This window comes from Porites lutea, chromosome 10, assembly GCF_958299795.1.
Source record: "Porites lutea chromosome 10, jaPorLute2.1, whole genome shotgun sequence".
In the NCBI taxonomy this organism is placed as follows: Eukaryota; Metazoa; Cnidaria; class Anthozoa; order Scleractinia; family Poritidae; genus Porites; species Porites lutea.
The window spans coordinates 27,685,005-27,699,982 of NC_133210.1; the positions used below are offsets into that span (position 1 = coordinate 27,685,005).

The 14,978-nt window shown below is 36.2% G+C and overlaps 2 protein-coding genes across 7 annotated transcripts in view; both read right to left on the reverse strand.

The window, feature by feature from the left end:
- Positions 1-10,840, reverse strand: part of LOC140949507 (uncharacterized) — a 38,444-nt gene extending 27,604 nt beyond the window's left edge. The window contains exons 1-3 of one of the 2 annotated variants that reach the window (XM_073398668.1): positions 10,426-10,840; positions 10,261-10,313; positions 7,670-7,754 (exon numbers count right to left, since the gene is read on the reverse strand). Coding sequence is in view for 1 of the 2 variants with exons in the window: in XM_073398667.1 (XP_073254768.1) it covers positions 316-376 (61 nt within the window). In the remaining variant the exon portion in view is untranslated. Of the gene's footprint in view, positions 1-315; positions 1,058-7,669; positions 7,755-10,260; positions 10,314-10,425 lie in introns of those variants that run through there. The other variant, XM_073398667.1, reaches the window with a different exon arrangement.
- A 2,835-nt stretch (positions 10,841-13,675) lies between these two features.
- Positions 13,676-14,978, reverse strand: part of LOC140949506 (uncharacterized) — a 34,879-nt gene continuing 33,576 nt past the window's right edge. For all 5 annotated transcript variants that reach the window (XM_073398666.1, XM_073398664.1, XM_073398665.1 and 2 more), the window contains 2 exons: positions 14,779-14,908; positions 13,676-14,371 (listed from right to left, as the gene is read on the reverse strand). In XM_073398666.1, the coding sequence (XP_073254767.1) occupies positions 14,121-14,371; positions 14,779-14,908 (381 nt within the window). In that variant the 3' untranslated portion in view covers positions 13,676-14,120. The remainder of the gene's footprint in view (positions 14,372-14,778; positions 14,909-14,978) is intronic.

Sequence of the window (14,978 nt, forward strand, 5' to 3'; positions counted from 1 at the left end):
GACTACGGGCAGACATTGTGTAAATTAAATGTATCAGGTGTCCTTTTCCCCTCATCTCCCAAACACAAAGGGAAGAAAAACAACTGATTGCAGGTAAATTCCCACCAATAAAGCTTCTTGAACATTAACATAAAAACTACTTCTTTTATTGTGAGCATTTTAACTTTCCTATTAAAACTATCAACTTTTTGGCATTTAACTTTTCTGGAAGGAGAAATTAAGTTGGTACGTGAGAATTTAAACATTCAGAAGAAAAAATTCCAGACTGAGCAACTGAACTTGCGAACCAGAATTCATGCCACTTTCAATCTTTACCTTCTAATTGCCCAACATTAGCTAGAAACAAGTCGGACACTCCGATTCTGGAGGTTTTCATCGTCCGCCTTGGATCAAAATTTCAGTGTGAGAGAGAAATTGCAGCAAAACAAGGAAAACATTCCAAAATATACAGAAATAAGTGGACCTTATGTTGCATTTCTGATATGCACTGTGATTATTTAAAGTAAATTCTATGAATAAGTGCTTCTTTGTTTTCTTTACACACCTTGTGACATTCAGACTGCAGAAAATAAGGAAATGGGGGAGTCTCCACGTTCACTTTTGAGATACAGTTGACTCCCGATAACTCGAACCCAAGCAAACTCGAACTTCGCGCTAACTCGAACCAAAATCAATCATGTTTTAAGCACATGACAATTAAAAGAAAAAACAGTCAAGTGCAGTCCAAAATACTTGTGTAATCTTTCTTCTGTTTAAGCTTCTTTTCTTGTCAGTTCAATGCAAATACAATGTTTATGAATGCTGTACTGATTAATCAAGCTTCTTTTTTAAAGTATCAATCTGTACCTCTTGCTGCCCCTTGAAGTCAAAGTGTACCTTATTCTCACTTAATTTTGCAAGTATCAAATGTTACGAAAAAATCAAGAGCCATATTTCACGAGTATTTAATGTCGTGATTTTTAGTGATTTATAGGAATTTCTAGATTTCACGAGCATTAAATTTTGAGATTTTTCCAAAATTGGAAAAATCACAAAATTACTCTCCATGGGTTGCATCTAAGAGTGGACACGAGATAAAAATATGTTCTATTAAATAGGGTGCCAGACATAAAAATAAAAAATCAATTATTTCTAAGCGGCGACTCTATAAAATACAAACATTATTGAAATATGTTATGTAAACTAACATGCTTAAGCAAGAAAGAATATTATTTTTATTATTTTAATGAAAATTTTACTTATGTAAGAAAAACTTGGGAAGGTGTTAGTAGCCTACTGAATCGCAAAAAGAATAAAAACAAGACCATAAATACTCTTAAAAACTTTGGCAGTAACACAACCATCAACAATAAATCAATAATTTCCAACGTTCTTAATAAACATTTTACAAGTATTGGAACAAAATTAGCTGCAAAGCTCCCAAACTCAGAAAAGCACTTTACTCAATTCCTATCATAAAAACAAATCTCCTTCTTTGTCCTTTCCATTTAAACCAATAACTCCTGATGAAGTCAAATTTGAAATAATGTCAATGGCAGTTAACAAGTCACATGGATTCTATTCTTTTCCGACTTTCATTTTAAAGTATGCGTGTGACAATTATATTAAGGATATTTTAGTTAATATTTTCAATAGGTCATTGGAGTCTGGGAAATACCCATCCACATTTAAAATGGTAAAAGTAATCCAGATCTTTAAAGCTGATGATGAATCAGACCCAAACAACAATTATTATAGACCAATCTCCTTATTATCAAATTTTAATAGAATTTTCGAAAAACTAATGTACACAAGAACAAATTCATTCATAGATAAAGACGGAATTTTGTGTTCTTTGCAAATTATGTGGGTTTAGACAGAAACAGTCAACTGAGCATGCCATATTAGACATTGTTAATAAAATAAAGTCTGATATGGACAAAGATCATTTTTCCTATGGAGTTTTCATTGATCTTCAAAAAGCATTTGACACAGTAAACCAAGACATATTACTCCAAAAATTAGATTACTGTGGATTCCGAGGAATTATAAATGAGTGGTTTTCTTCTTACTTAAGACAAAGAACACAAGTTACTATCATAGAATCCCAGACCTCTGACTCTTCAAGAGTTAATTGCGGTGTCCCACAGGGTTCTGTGCTAGGCCCGCTACTCTTTCTCTTGTCCATTAATTAATGATATTAATTTTGTTCCTGCTCTTCAAGACTCCGCTTCTATCTTTTTGCAGATGACACAAATTTACTCTATTCACATAAAAACCTTAAAACTCTAAAAAAAATAGTAAATGATGAGTTGGCAAATGTTTACAATTAGCTTAACCTCAGAAAAACTTAGCTTAAACCTTAAAAAATCTAACTTTGTTATTTTTTACCCATACCAAAAGAAACTCCCCTTTACACCTAAATTGTACATATACGATCCTAATACTAATAAACATAAACAATTAGAGTGTAGAGAGTTTGTTAAATATTTAGGGGTTCTGATAGACAACAAACTTACTTGGAATAATCACACTGACACAATTCTTTTAAAAATCAGTAGAACTGTTAGGCTATTATCGAAACTGTGACATTTCGTTCCCTTTAGCACATTTATTTCCATTTATCACTCTCCGATAGCACCCTATCTTCGATATGGTCTAATTGCATGGGGTCAAGCAAGCAAATCACAACCAAACAAACTTCTAGTCCTTCAGAAACGCGCTCTTCGCTTTATTCACTTTGCTAAACCGCGAGATCATGCCATTCCTCTCTTTATCAATACAAAAATATTACCAATTAACTTTCTCTATAATTTATCAGCTACTGGCAGAAACAATGTCTGACATGAGAAACAACTTAGTACCTTTCAACTTTATTTTATTTAAATTTGAAAATATAGCAAAAGATACATTGGGACTGGCCTGCAGTTAGCGAGGCTATTCGAGGCAGGCCAGGCTACATAATTTACAACAAACTAGACAAATACAAAGAAATTAGGCGTTATATAAGTATATACATTTTATATTAAATAGATACGTTCTACTTAAATGCAAGGACAATAATTAAAGTGAAATTTTAAAAATAAAATAAAATGAAAATAAAGGACAAGAGAATTACTTTTTCATTTTCACGATGATCGTATCCACATCAATATAGGAGTCTTCAGTTTCAAGGAAATCGAGTAGCATTTCTTTTAGTGATCTTTTAAAAGCTTTTTTCGGTCTTTCTTTAAGAATTTGAGGTATCCCATTCCAAATTTTGACCCCAACACGCGAAAAAGCATTTCGTTTGACATTGAGTCGAGATTCTTTAGTACAAAAATGTTCAGAGGTTGAGGCACGTGTGTTGTAAGTATGAACACTAGAAATTCGAGAGAAGAGTTTCGAAATATTAACCGGAGCAGTGTTTTTATTTACATCATACATAAGACTACAAACGGATTCATAATATAGAGACTGTAAAGGTAGAATTTTTGCATTGACAAAAAAAGGTATTGCGTGGTCGTTTGTTTCAGCAAAATATATTAAACGCAGTGCGCGTTTTTTAAGGACAAGAATTTGGTCAAGGAAAGTTTTACACGCGTTGCCCCAAGAGATAAGACCATAACTTAGATAAGGTGTAATAAGTGACTGATAAATATTTAAGAGGGTGCAAGTGGGAACAATATGTCTTAATCTTGCAATTAGCCCAATTGTTTTACTTATTTTATTTGCAACAGAGTGAATATGGGTCTTCCAAGATAGATTTTCATCAATTAACAGTCCAAGATATTTAATAAAGTTTTTGCGTTCAAGGGTAACCTTTTTATTGCTTTCATTGTCAAAGATATTGACCTGGGGATCATAGTTGAGTTTTTTTTGGTATGGACGAAAAATTACATAGTTTGACTTTTTAATATTCAGGGAAAGTTTGTTTGAAGTCAGCCAGTTATACAAGTTGTGTAATTCTGCATTTACTGTTAGTTCCAGTGTCTTTAGATCTTTATGAGCATAAAGAGCATTAGTGTCATCAGCAAAAAGGAAAAATTGGAGTTTGCTCGAACAATATTGGATGTCATTTATATAAAGCAAGAAGAGAAGTGGACCTAGGACAGAACCTTGGGGTACGCCGCAATTGATATTTAGTTTACTAGATATATGAGAGCCGATTTCAGTGCTTTGTGTGCGACTTGATAAATAAGAGGAAAACCATTGATTGACAATTCCACGGAAGCCATAATAATTTAGTTTATCAAGTAAAATAGTATGATTCACAGTGTCAAAGGCTTTTTTTAAGTCAATAAAAACACCACATGAAAAGAGTTTTTTGTCCATATTGGTTTGTATAGATTCTACCATATCAAGGATAGCATGTTGGGTTGAGTGAGCTTGACGAAAACCATATTGAGACGAATATAATAGGCTGTGCTTTTCAATAAAGTCTCTCATTCTGTCGTACATAATTTTTCCGAAGATTCTATTGAAATTTGATAATAATGAAATTGGCCTATAATTAGAAGTGTCGGTCTCGTCGTCAGCTTTGAAGATAGGTATAATTTTAGACATTTTAAGTTTTTGGGGGTAAGCCCCAAGAGAGACAGATGTATTGAGAATATCTGAAAGAACTGGAGATATGACTTCGCTTGAGTATTTAAGAAGTTGAGTAGGACAGGAGTATAAGCCATGCGATTTGCTGTTTGGTATAGATAAAATCTGAAATTGATGCAAACATTCAGGAATTGTTCCTTCCACTTTCTTGTGTACATTTATACGGCACTAGGTAGTCTACATCTCAAAACTTTTATTAAAAAAAATTGAATATTGAAATCCAAAAATTTAACTCTTTCTGGAGACCTGGTGCCAAATTATGGAATTTTCATACTTATTATGAAATAGATGAAATTATTCTTAAAATGAAGAAGGCAGAACCAATTTTTTTGTAATCCTGCCTATAAAAACAGCGAGCTAATGTTTTGTTTTCTTTTTCTCCTTAGAGTTTTAAATGCATCTTTTCCATACGTGTTTTCTTCGTAAGATTATAATTTTTGCAATTAGTTAACCGCTCCATATTTATTTGAAAACTGATGAATCTCTCTTGCTTTCTACTTTATTTTTTTACCTTAATTTAATTGCAGTTATTTTCTTTTCGTATCATTCTTGGCCCGCCTAGACAAGTTACAGCTATTTGTGGTGCCACGACACTTGTAAAAATATTCTTTAGAAAATTTATAATAAAGTCTTGGAGTCTTGAAGTGATTTGGGCTGTGTATAAAAGTTGGATGGGGACAAGGGGACGGGGACATTGGGATGCGTGTGTGGGGACTCTGGACTTGGGGACGCGAGATGAAGGACTTGGGGACATCAAGTATGGGATGCGGGGACGTGTGGGACAGGGAAGCGGGACGTTAAATAGAAGGGTGCCGGGACGTCAAATACAGGGACGCAGGGGATGTGAATGATTATTGCAAAAGTCGGAGGTACATGCCATATCAGTCACTTTCGTCGTGAATATGTTTTGGTGAACGCAGCTCACCCTACCCTCGTTATGGTTCCAATATTCCAGCAAGGAGACTTAGACAAATGCTTTCACTTTCTTCGACGCAGGGGGTCTTCGCCACGTTACTCGTCATGGAGGATTTCCAAGGTAAGGTCATGCTGCGTTTGTCTCAATTATGACTAAAATCCTAACACATCCTTGCTTGATTCTTTTAAATAATAATAATAATAATGTCGAGATATCGTTTTCAAAATCTGAGTACAAAGACTACAACATAACGCTCGGTTAGCAAAAGACATTTCTGAACCTAAAACTTCTGTACTATTATAGTCGGGGATGTGCAAAGGTTGCAGGATTATCAAAGCAAAAGCATTAAAAGATTACAGTTGCAATCCTCGATCCTCCATGACTGTTTACGAAGCGAAGACTCGGGTGAAGACCCCCTGCATTGAAGAAAGTGAAACTACTGCACTGGTCTTCTTGCTGAAGCTTGGAGCCCTAAGCAGGGTAGGGTGGGTTGAGGTCGCCAAAATTTATACAGAATAAAAGCACTCGATTCCAAATAAATAAAAAGGGAGACTAATTTAAGTGGCATAAGCAAGCTTCGAACGCCCAAAGTGCTAGCTCCGAAATCCATCGCCTGTACCACTACAACACGGGGGATTCAACTATTCTAACAATATTTTATTTTGTTCTACAAATTTTTAGTGGCAAACCTAACAGTAAATGCTTGTTAACAGTGCTTACCCCTAATTACGATAGTCAGTGCGCTTACTCCTATATAAGGAAAAATTTTGTGCAATATCATAAGGTGTCCAATGTGATTCTGGACGATGAAATATAATGTTGACAATAAAAACCACATTTTCATGAAGAAAGAGATATCGCATTTAACTCTGACTTTTGCAATAATTATTAACATCCCGGGCGTCCCCGTATTTGACGTCCCAGCATCCCTGTATATAACGTCCCACGTCCCCGTCCCACATGTCCCCGCGTCCCATATTAATTTTGATGTCCCTAAGTCCTTCACCTAGCGTCCCCAAGTCCCAAGTCCCCACACACACGTCCCAATGTCCCCATCCCCTTGTCCCCGTCCCACTTTTATACACAGCCAGTGGTTTGTATGTTTTTGACCAGCGCGTTCCGTTTATATTTCATTTTCTTAACTTTTAGGTATAATTATTTATCGCTCAGAAACAGCACACTTGCCTCTAGAAATTATTCTTAATGCCTGAAAATTCAGCTGCCTATTCCAAACTTTGAATGTTTGGTGGCAAAACATGTCACGTTTGAACCCAATAAGAACATGTTTTTTCCTCATGTGTGTACGCTTAGATGCAACCGACAGTAAATGAGAATAAGTTACAAGATAACTGCATTTCTTCCCAATCCCATTACCTTACTTCTGGTTAGTTGCTTCGAGCTCCCGATAACTTGAACTGCTTTTGACTTCCCCTTAAGGTTCGAGTCAACTGTATAATGGGTGCCACCCTCTTAAAGTATCCTTTGCCAATTCATGCTCAACTACAATTTCTTCAATTGATACAGCCAAAATAAAATAATTCAAAGAAAACCCATTGTAGCAAGCACTCTTGCATATTGAGCAACTTTTTCTCTGTATGCTACCCTCAGTAACAATCTTTGACTTTATATTCATCATGAACTTTCCTTAGAGGTTGTTGCCAAGTTTACACTAAAACCAATTAAAGCAAAAATTATTTCTTCAGTTACACTGACATTATTTTTCCTTATGTTTTACATATCTCCATCACTGAGATTTTGTTCATTTTTTGTCTGCAATTACATAACAGGAGTACTAAAATTTGGTGCCAGCAGAATTATTTTTTTAAATTCAACTTTGTGAATAAGCATTTTGTGAACACGTAGTACAGTAAAACTATTTTATTCTCCTACATGTTTTGTTTAGGCAACATGCACTTCTCCATGCTGCTCACTAAGTTTATTTTAAACAATTTCCAGTACTTTGCTCTTCCCCTTCAAGGAACATCTCAACTTCATTTTTAATGTCAGCAAATTAGCTGAGGTCCAAAATCTCTTATAACTTCCCTGCCAGCAAATTGCCAGGATATTTTTGAGGACTAACAAAAGCAAAGTCTTCCATTCTACTTGTATGACACATCACATAAAAGAGAACTCAGACTGTAGAGAAATACCATTTTAGATTGGTATAATAATATTGTTAGAGAATACCTTTGTTCGTTAAAATGAAATTAATTCCATCAGTAGTCTGTCACTCCAAGTCATGCCAACTGTCTCAGTCAACCATGCAGTTTAACTGAAATAAATGGCAAAAAGTAAGGCAGCGCATGGGGTGGGTTGGGGATATGATTTTGTCTGTGTTGGCCTTGGGGTGGGGCATTAAAATAATCTTGTTCTCCCGGGGAGGGGATATTTGAATCTTTTTTTGTTCGACATGCTCTAGGATCAACTAAACGTTTAATAAATTGCTGTATCAAAGTAAACAGAAGCTCTATTTTCAAAACGGAAAACTCTATCAGGTTGAAAACGTTCAGAGGGGTTTAATTTTGTCTTTAAAGGCCCATTGCTAACCTTGATGCATTGCGCCAGAAAACAGAGTTCCCTGACTTTTTAAAAAATTCCCTGACTTTTCCCTGACCTTGAAAAATTTTCATTTTTCCCTGACCATAGAGACCTGATAAAACTTATCAGCGCTAGGAAATTTTTGTGCATTTGACTGGAATGTTTTGCTCGTGGGCAAGGAATTTCACGTCAAATTTTCGAAAAATGTCAAATCCCCACACCATGCCCTGCCTCCCCCTCCCCCCCCCCACACTGCCTTTACATTGATAGGTAATGTGGTCCCTTTTCAACTTATTCAGGGTAGGGATATTTGGTCACACATGGTACATTTTTGTCTGGGATTAACCATAATTCGAATTTTAATAAATTTTGACTTACACATTATCAGGACATAACAAATCAATATTTTCGATACTCGATTAAAATAGATAGTAATCAATCAAAATCAATTATAATTTATCGATTAATATCGAAAGTTGATGGAAATCAATCGGTCAAGTTTTTGTGATCATCGATTTTATCGATTTCTGCAATTAAATGATCATTTTAACGGTTTTGATTGCTAAATATCGAAAAGATAAAAATGGGCGAAACCGAGTTCGTTGATTCGTTTTTCTGTTGCGTTTAGTCCACCATCACTCGCTAGAACTGATAAACAGCAACTCGTAACTGATATTAAACTCAATAAACATATCCATAACACTTTATTCGCTTTCTTGATATCGACCCTACAAATTTTTATGTCACTACAGGGTACTCAGGGGTATTGCATCTGCTCAAATCGATAGGAAACACAACCACAAGAGCAATAATGTAACGTGACTCGTGTCATTTTCCGTCACGATGTCATGCTCCTTTCAAGAATGCAGGACTAATATAAGAAAGTTCTCCATCAGTTTCCAAGGTCCTAAATTTTTTAACTCTCTTAGTTTTGAAATTCAAAATTTAACAAGTACCGCTTCCTTTTGCTGTAAGCTGAAAGCATTCCTCATATCATAAATAGTAATTTATATATATTATATATGTAATTTTTTTTTTTCCCTTGCTCTTTTATTTTCATTTTTTTGTTCTATTTGTCATTTCGCTATTTTTAGCCTAGAACTATGATTAGTACGACTATCTAATATATTTATTTTAAGATTTACTGTAGCTCTGCCATTGATTTTCCCATTTGTAATTATGTCAATATTTTGTTTTAATTATCTACCTGAGGGAGCCCATTCCTTATAAGCCCAGTGGCTTCTCTTGGGCTTCCTCGCCATTAGAGTTTAAATAATTAGATTTTATTTGATTTGTACAATTTATGGCAAACAAAACAATAAACAAAAAATAAACAAAACAAATCTTAAGTTCTACCACTCAAGAAGTCAACAGATGTACCGCTCACTAGTTCAGTTTGGAATGTTAAAAAAAATGGGGGACTCTAGCCAAATTTGTGATTATCGATTTTTATCCATTATTATAACCAAACCAATCAATCGACCAAATATCGAGTATTTATCGAGTACTATCGACTAATTGATTACGTTTTCAATTTGTTACGTCCTGATAAAGGTCTGCATTAACTGGTTTTTAACACCAAGTGGGTCCAATAATTCACATGATTATTCCACTATTATGTCATTTTACCATATAAGGTCAAGAGAACAAGCAAAATACGAGGCCGTAATACACCGTAGTGTCCTGGTTTAACCGGTTTACAACAGGGCAAATACCAGCAGATGCAAAAGGAGCAACTGTGGCTGACAGAATCAGGATGTTTTGGATACTCTCATTAGAAAATAGAAGCCAAAATACCATTTTTCTTTTGCAGAAAAATAATTAACCTCTCATTCAATGGTTTGGCATATAATACGCGCGAACATTTTGCTAATTGTTAACGTCATTCTCACAGACAGAATCAGGATGTCTCTGAATACTCTTACCAAAAAATAGAAGCCAATTGCCAGATAATTTTTTTTTTGTAGGGGAATAATAAAACTCTTATTCGATGGTTTAGCATATATACGAGCGGACATTTTGCTCATTGCTCGTATTTTTCCTCGCCCCTGCGGGGCTCGGAAAAATACCACGCAACTCGCAAAATATCCGCACGTAATGCTAAACCGTCGAATAAGGTGTATTTAATTGTAGAAAGAGAAAGAATATAGGCTGCTAAAGAAAGACTTCCTCTTAGAATGAACTTTTATAGATGCATAGTAAGCAAAAACAGCTGCGTTTACTGAGGTTAAGAAGCTTACCTAACGTTGATTCAGTGTAGACTATGGTTCAGTTATGAAGAAGCTTCAAAAGCCTGGAATAAACAATTGACCACATTGATCAACCTTTTATAGATGAAGCATTACCTCTTACCATTACCTTTTGAATGTAATTGAGCTAAGCAACTGAAAAAAAAGCAAACTGACCTCGCAATTCATTGCTACAAGTAGAAGCTACCAGAAAAATTGTCACATGTACTCTCTTAGGTCCCAGTATTTTGCTCGGTCGATCTGCAAAAAATTTGGAATGTCGATAAGGGAAAACTAAACGAGGAAATTGGATCGAATTATGTCAATTATCTGGAGAAGCGATAAATAGGTTAGTACGATTTCTACGGTATCAATAAGAGTAGTATCAAAGTTATAACTTGAATATTTGAGCCTTCCGTAAAATTTAGCTCTCTTGGCGGAAGATGTTATGGATCATGTGTGTATTGAAAAACACTGAAGTCATGTTGATTCTTCAGATGATTCTCTTCTCTAACGCTGCTCATGAAATGGGTAAGTTAACCTTTCCGATCAAAAAACTAAAGCTGAAGGTAAAATGTTAAAGTACAGAAGTAAAAACCTCTTGACTTTCCAGGAGCAAATGTCTAATGTAGAGAAAAAAAGAGACAGAAGAACTGATAAGTAAAGATAAGTAAGGTCTCGGGGGGTACTGTCATATATGAGCTGACTTTTATGAGGAAAATACTCAGTTTATCATTTTTTATGCAGAGATCGCACAAATTCGCAACGATGAATTATATAAATAGCCTTTCCTGAGTTGCCTGCGTGCAGACGTCTCCTATTTCCTTTGTTGCACGCGGTCCCTTTTCCGCGTGCAACAAAGGAAATAGGAGACGTCTGCACGCAGGCAATTCCTGAGTTCCTCGGGGAATAGTTCTTACTCAGTTCATGAACAATCTAAGTAAAGTAAAGTCTTAAACAAACCTGTCGATGATCTCCGATGTAGGTAAACAGCTTAGACAAGCTCCAACAGTGGCTGAGTTAAAATTCAACCTACTGCTTTAATTCACACTCAGTCCGCTGTCGAAAAACAGAAAAATACTCACCATGATTGAAAGATAATCAGCAGAACTTCATGTCAGTGTTTAGAGACATTTGTAAAAACGGACTAATCTTTACCAAGAAGACTGAGTCCAGAATTTTCAAAGTAAGGAACTCACTGAATTAAGTAACGCATAAGTGAACACCACTTTTCCACCTTCATGTTGTCACATTTCTGTATTTTATTTGCAACACAATTGATCAGAGACTATTGATATATGTTTTTATTAAAAGAAGTTGCAGCTTTGTTGATTTTCGTTGATTGCGTTCAGAAGGAAGCAGAAGTCTGTTTAAAAGTGAGAACATCATAAACTTATCGAAAGACTTGGACGTTCACGACGGTCACCGATCCGCTTCAGCTGCTAATTTTATTAAGTGTACTGATCATCGTTTCACAGAAAAATCCCTTTGCAAGTTGAAGTTAATGACTGTTCGAGAAGAAGCATCCTAGAAAGGTTCATGCAGTGTTGACTCAATATAACAGAATTAGTTTTGTGTCAGAAGCTTGCAAGTTTGTTAAGCCTTTATTTCCTTACCATTAATGTCGTCATTTACCCCTAAAGCATACACTGCAGATACTGACTAGTGACAAAACAAGTCATAAATAGAGAAGTAATTCCGTGGCGTTCATTGTCTGTTTATTCATTACAGCCTTGAACTTTAAAGTTTCTAAACTAACAACCGTAGATACTCGAATTTCAGGAAGTCTGCTTACCGGCGTCACTGGGCGATCCAAATGTATGGCTATACATAAATGACGAATGTGTACATCAAGAACCAGGGATAATACTAAGGTACCCGATTTCTCCTCCTTTGATTTGAGACAAATTAAGACTTGGAAAACCGAACAGTTAGCATGGCATTGGAGATATTGAAGCTCTTTCCCATCTGCCTCAGAAGTGAGACATGTACAAGATTAGTGGGCGCTGGTTTGGGTGCGATGTGTTATGCAGTAATTAAATATATTTACATTGAATGACGTCAACGTCTGAGCTGGAATCACGCGATATTTAGGAGAGAAACAACGGATCATTATTGAAAGCTATTCAACTGTGCACACAACGTTATGTGATATTATGCTAAGGAAAGAGTAATTTCAAGTGGCACACTTTTCAGATATTGGCCAGTGGGGGTAGCAGTGTATCATTATACCCATAAAAAATTCGCCGTAATACCTCAAGTTCTCCCAAACACCGAGAGCAATAAGAAATGTAATACCACACGGTACACTTGTTTTGTTTTTTGATCATTGCAAATGCCATACAGCTTTTTAAAATCCTATATAAAACATAACACAAACCTGCTCATGAAGGGCGGTTAAGGTCTCAAGAAAATGAAGTGAATGACAAGGGCGGGCGGAGGGGGGGGGGGGTACTCTCTCAGGTGGGGGGGGGTGGTACCCTCTCAGGTATATGCAGCTCCAGCAGGGTATGGCAGATGTTTTTAGCCTTTTAGGCTTTTGTGAAATTGCGAAAAGATTTTAGAAAATTTTGGTCTTTAATACGGAATGGTTTACTCTAAAATTAGACGTGTATTGTTAGGAACCCAAGCATTTCTCTTCTATTCGACATCTCGGGCAGAAGTTGACTGTGATCAATTTGAAGCTCTTCTGCAAAGTGGTAACAAATCAATCAGCTACAGGAAAGCTAAGAAAATGCATCAACGAGCCCATTCTGTAACTGTATGGTAAGAAACAGGGCATTAAATTTTGAGTAAGGTCTGGAATACAGTCGAAAAAATCTCATAATTAGCGTGAACTCGTCGATCTGACCTAATCTCCGTTTTCCAGTTACAGGTAAAAAATATTTGTTGATTTAGTGATGATATTTTAGGTTTTGGTTTTGTAGCCTTTTTGCCTCATTTTTGTAATTAAAGGTAATCCGGGGGGTTCCGGCCCGTCAGGGGGGTGTTCCGGGGTATTCCAGTGTGTCCTAAGGGTGTTCCGGGCCTTTTCCTGGTTTTACATACACCCATTGTACTCTGAGCCTAGTAGTTTACCCCATTTTGTATTACAATGTAAAACCGTGTGGTAGTAATTAATTTCGCGAATAAAGTAGACCAAGTATTTTTCGAGACTCCACTGTCCTTTCTATTAAAATGCAACGGTACAAATAACACACATGTCTAGGAACTTTTTATGCAACATGGTTATTCAAACAGCATTGCAAAAAATCCTTATCTCGCGGGAAAAACATAAAACCTTATCTTTAGCCAATCAGAACAGAGCTTTTCATAGTTATTGTTTCTGAACCAGTCAGAAAAATGTCCAGATCAGTTTGTTTTTTACTTGTGATCTGAGACTAAATTACTGTATCATGGAAGGATAATAGAAAGAAACATAAGCGGCTAAAGGTCTAAATTATTGTTTATTTACAAAAAAAACCACTCAATTTCTTTTTAAACATGACCATGTTGTCCCCCTTTTAAATACTGCAAAAGTCTTACGTATCCAGCAAAAGGAAGATACAGTTAAAATTTGTACAGATTGTATACATGACAATTTTCTTGATCCGGATTACTCTCCGATAGAGTTTTCATTATCTAAAAAGTCGTATTGTGTCAATGACAGACTAAAAACGAATTTAACCAAAATAGGTTCAAATGCTGAAGAACAATGAAAACTTGAAGAAAGCTGTCTGAGTTAGATGACACCAAAATTTAAAAATGTGTCTTTGTTCACTGTAGTAAGTTTACAGAGAGACTGTACGATTCTCCACTATCGAAATTTTATGTACACTACAGTATTGTGGCTCAAGCTTCAGAGACTTTTTACAGGAACGTCCACCATTTGTTCAGTCAACTGGATCGTCTGAGCTTGTGCTCGGCGGCTCCAAATCAGTTGGTGGTGGTGTCAGCATCGGACGAAAGACAGAATATCCCGGCATGCCTGGTGGGGGCGGTACTGTGACGGGGTATCTCCACAGGGAGGGGGAGGGGATGTGATCTTGAGCCTGACCTTGAGGGGAGAGGTTTGGACGGACATGGAAGCCAGGATTGGGTCCATGGGCCATAGGAATAAAAGCTCGCACTAACAATGTACTAGCTGTAAAGAAATAAGGTTCGGAAATCAACATGGTGATAGTATTGTACGTGGAAACTTTTCAGACAGAAATGTTGCTTTGCAAAAGACTGGATTTGCCCGATTGAAATAAATTGGCCTGAATCCTGACTGACCATTCTAATCCATAATATTTCTCTGCTTTCAAACGCCATTGATAAATCTGATTCGCTTGTACGTTTTGTGGCTAATTTTGAGAGAATATACCGTCGAATACCCTTATGTAATTATAAAACGATCTACATTGAAAAAGAAATCCTACAAGCCGAGAAAGCTTTACTAAGAATTCCTTTCGGGAGAAAAAACCAACCACGTGTCATTGTTCTATTTCTATGCTCACATAGGAGTTGTAAACTTCGCAATTTTAATTAAGATGTCTTAAGAATCCATACCAGGTGAAGCGGAGGGCGCTGGAACCGCAACAGTAAATGGCGCGTCCTGACAACTGGGGCGAGTGTCTAAGGTAGGACTGCTGCTGGACACTTGCTTTGGTTGTACATGAGGATCTTTAACCAATTCAGTCTGAACAAATGAAAGTGAGACGAGAACGAGTGATGATACAAACTGACAAAACCTACAACAATTTAATCTT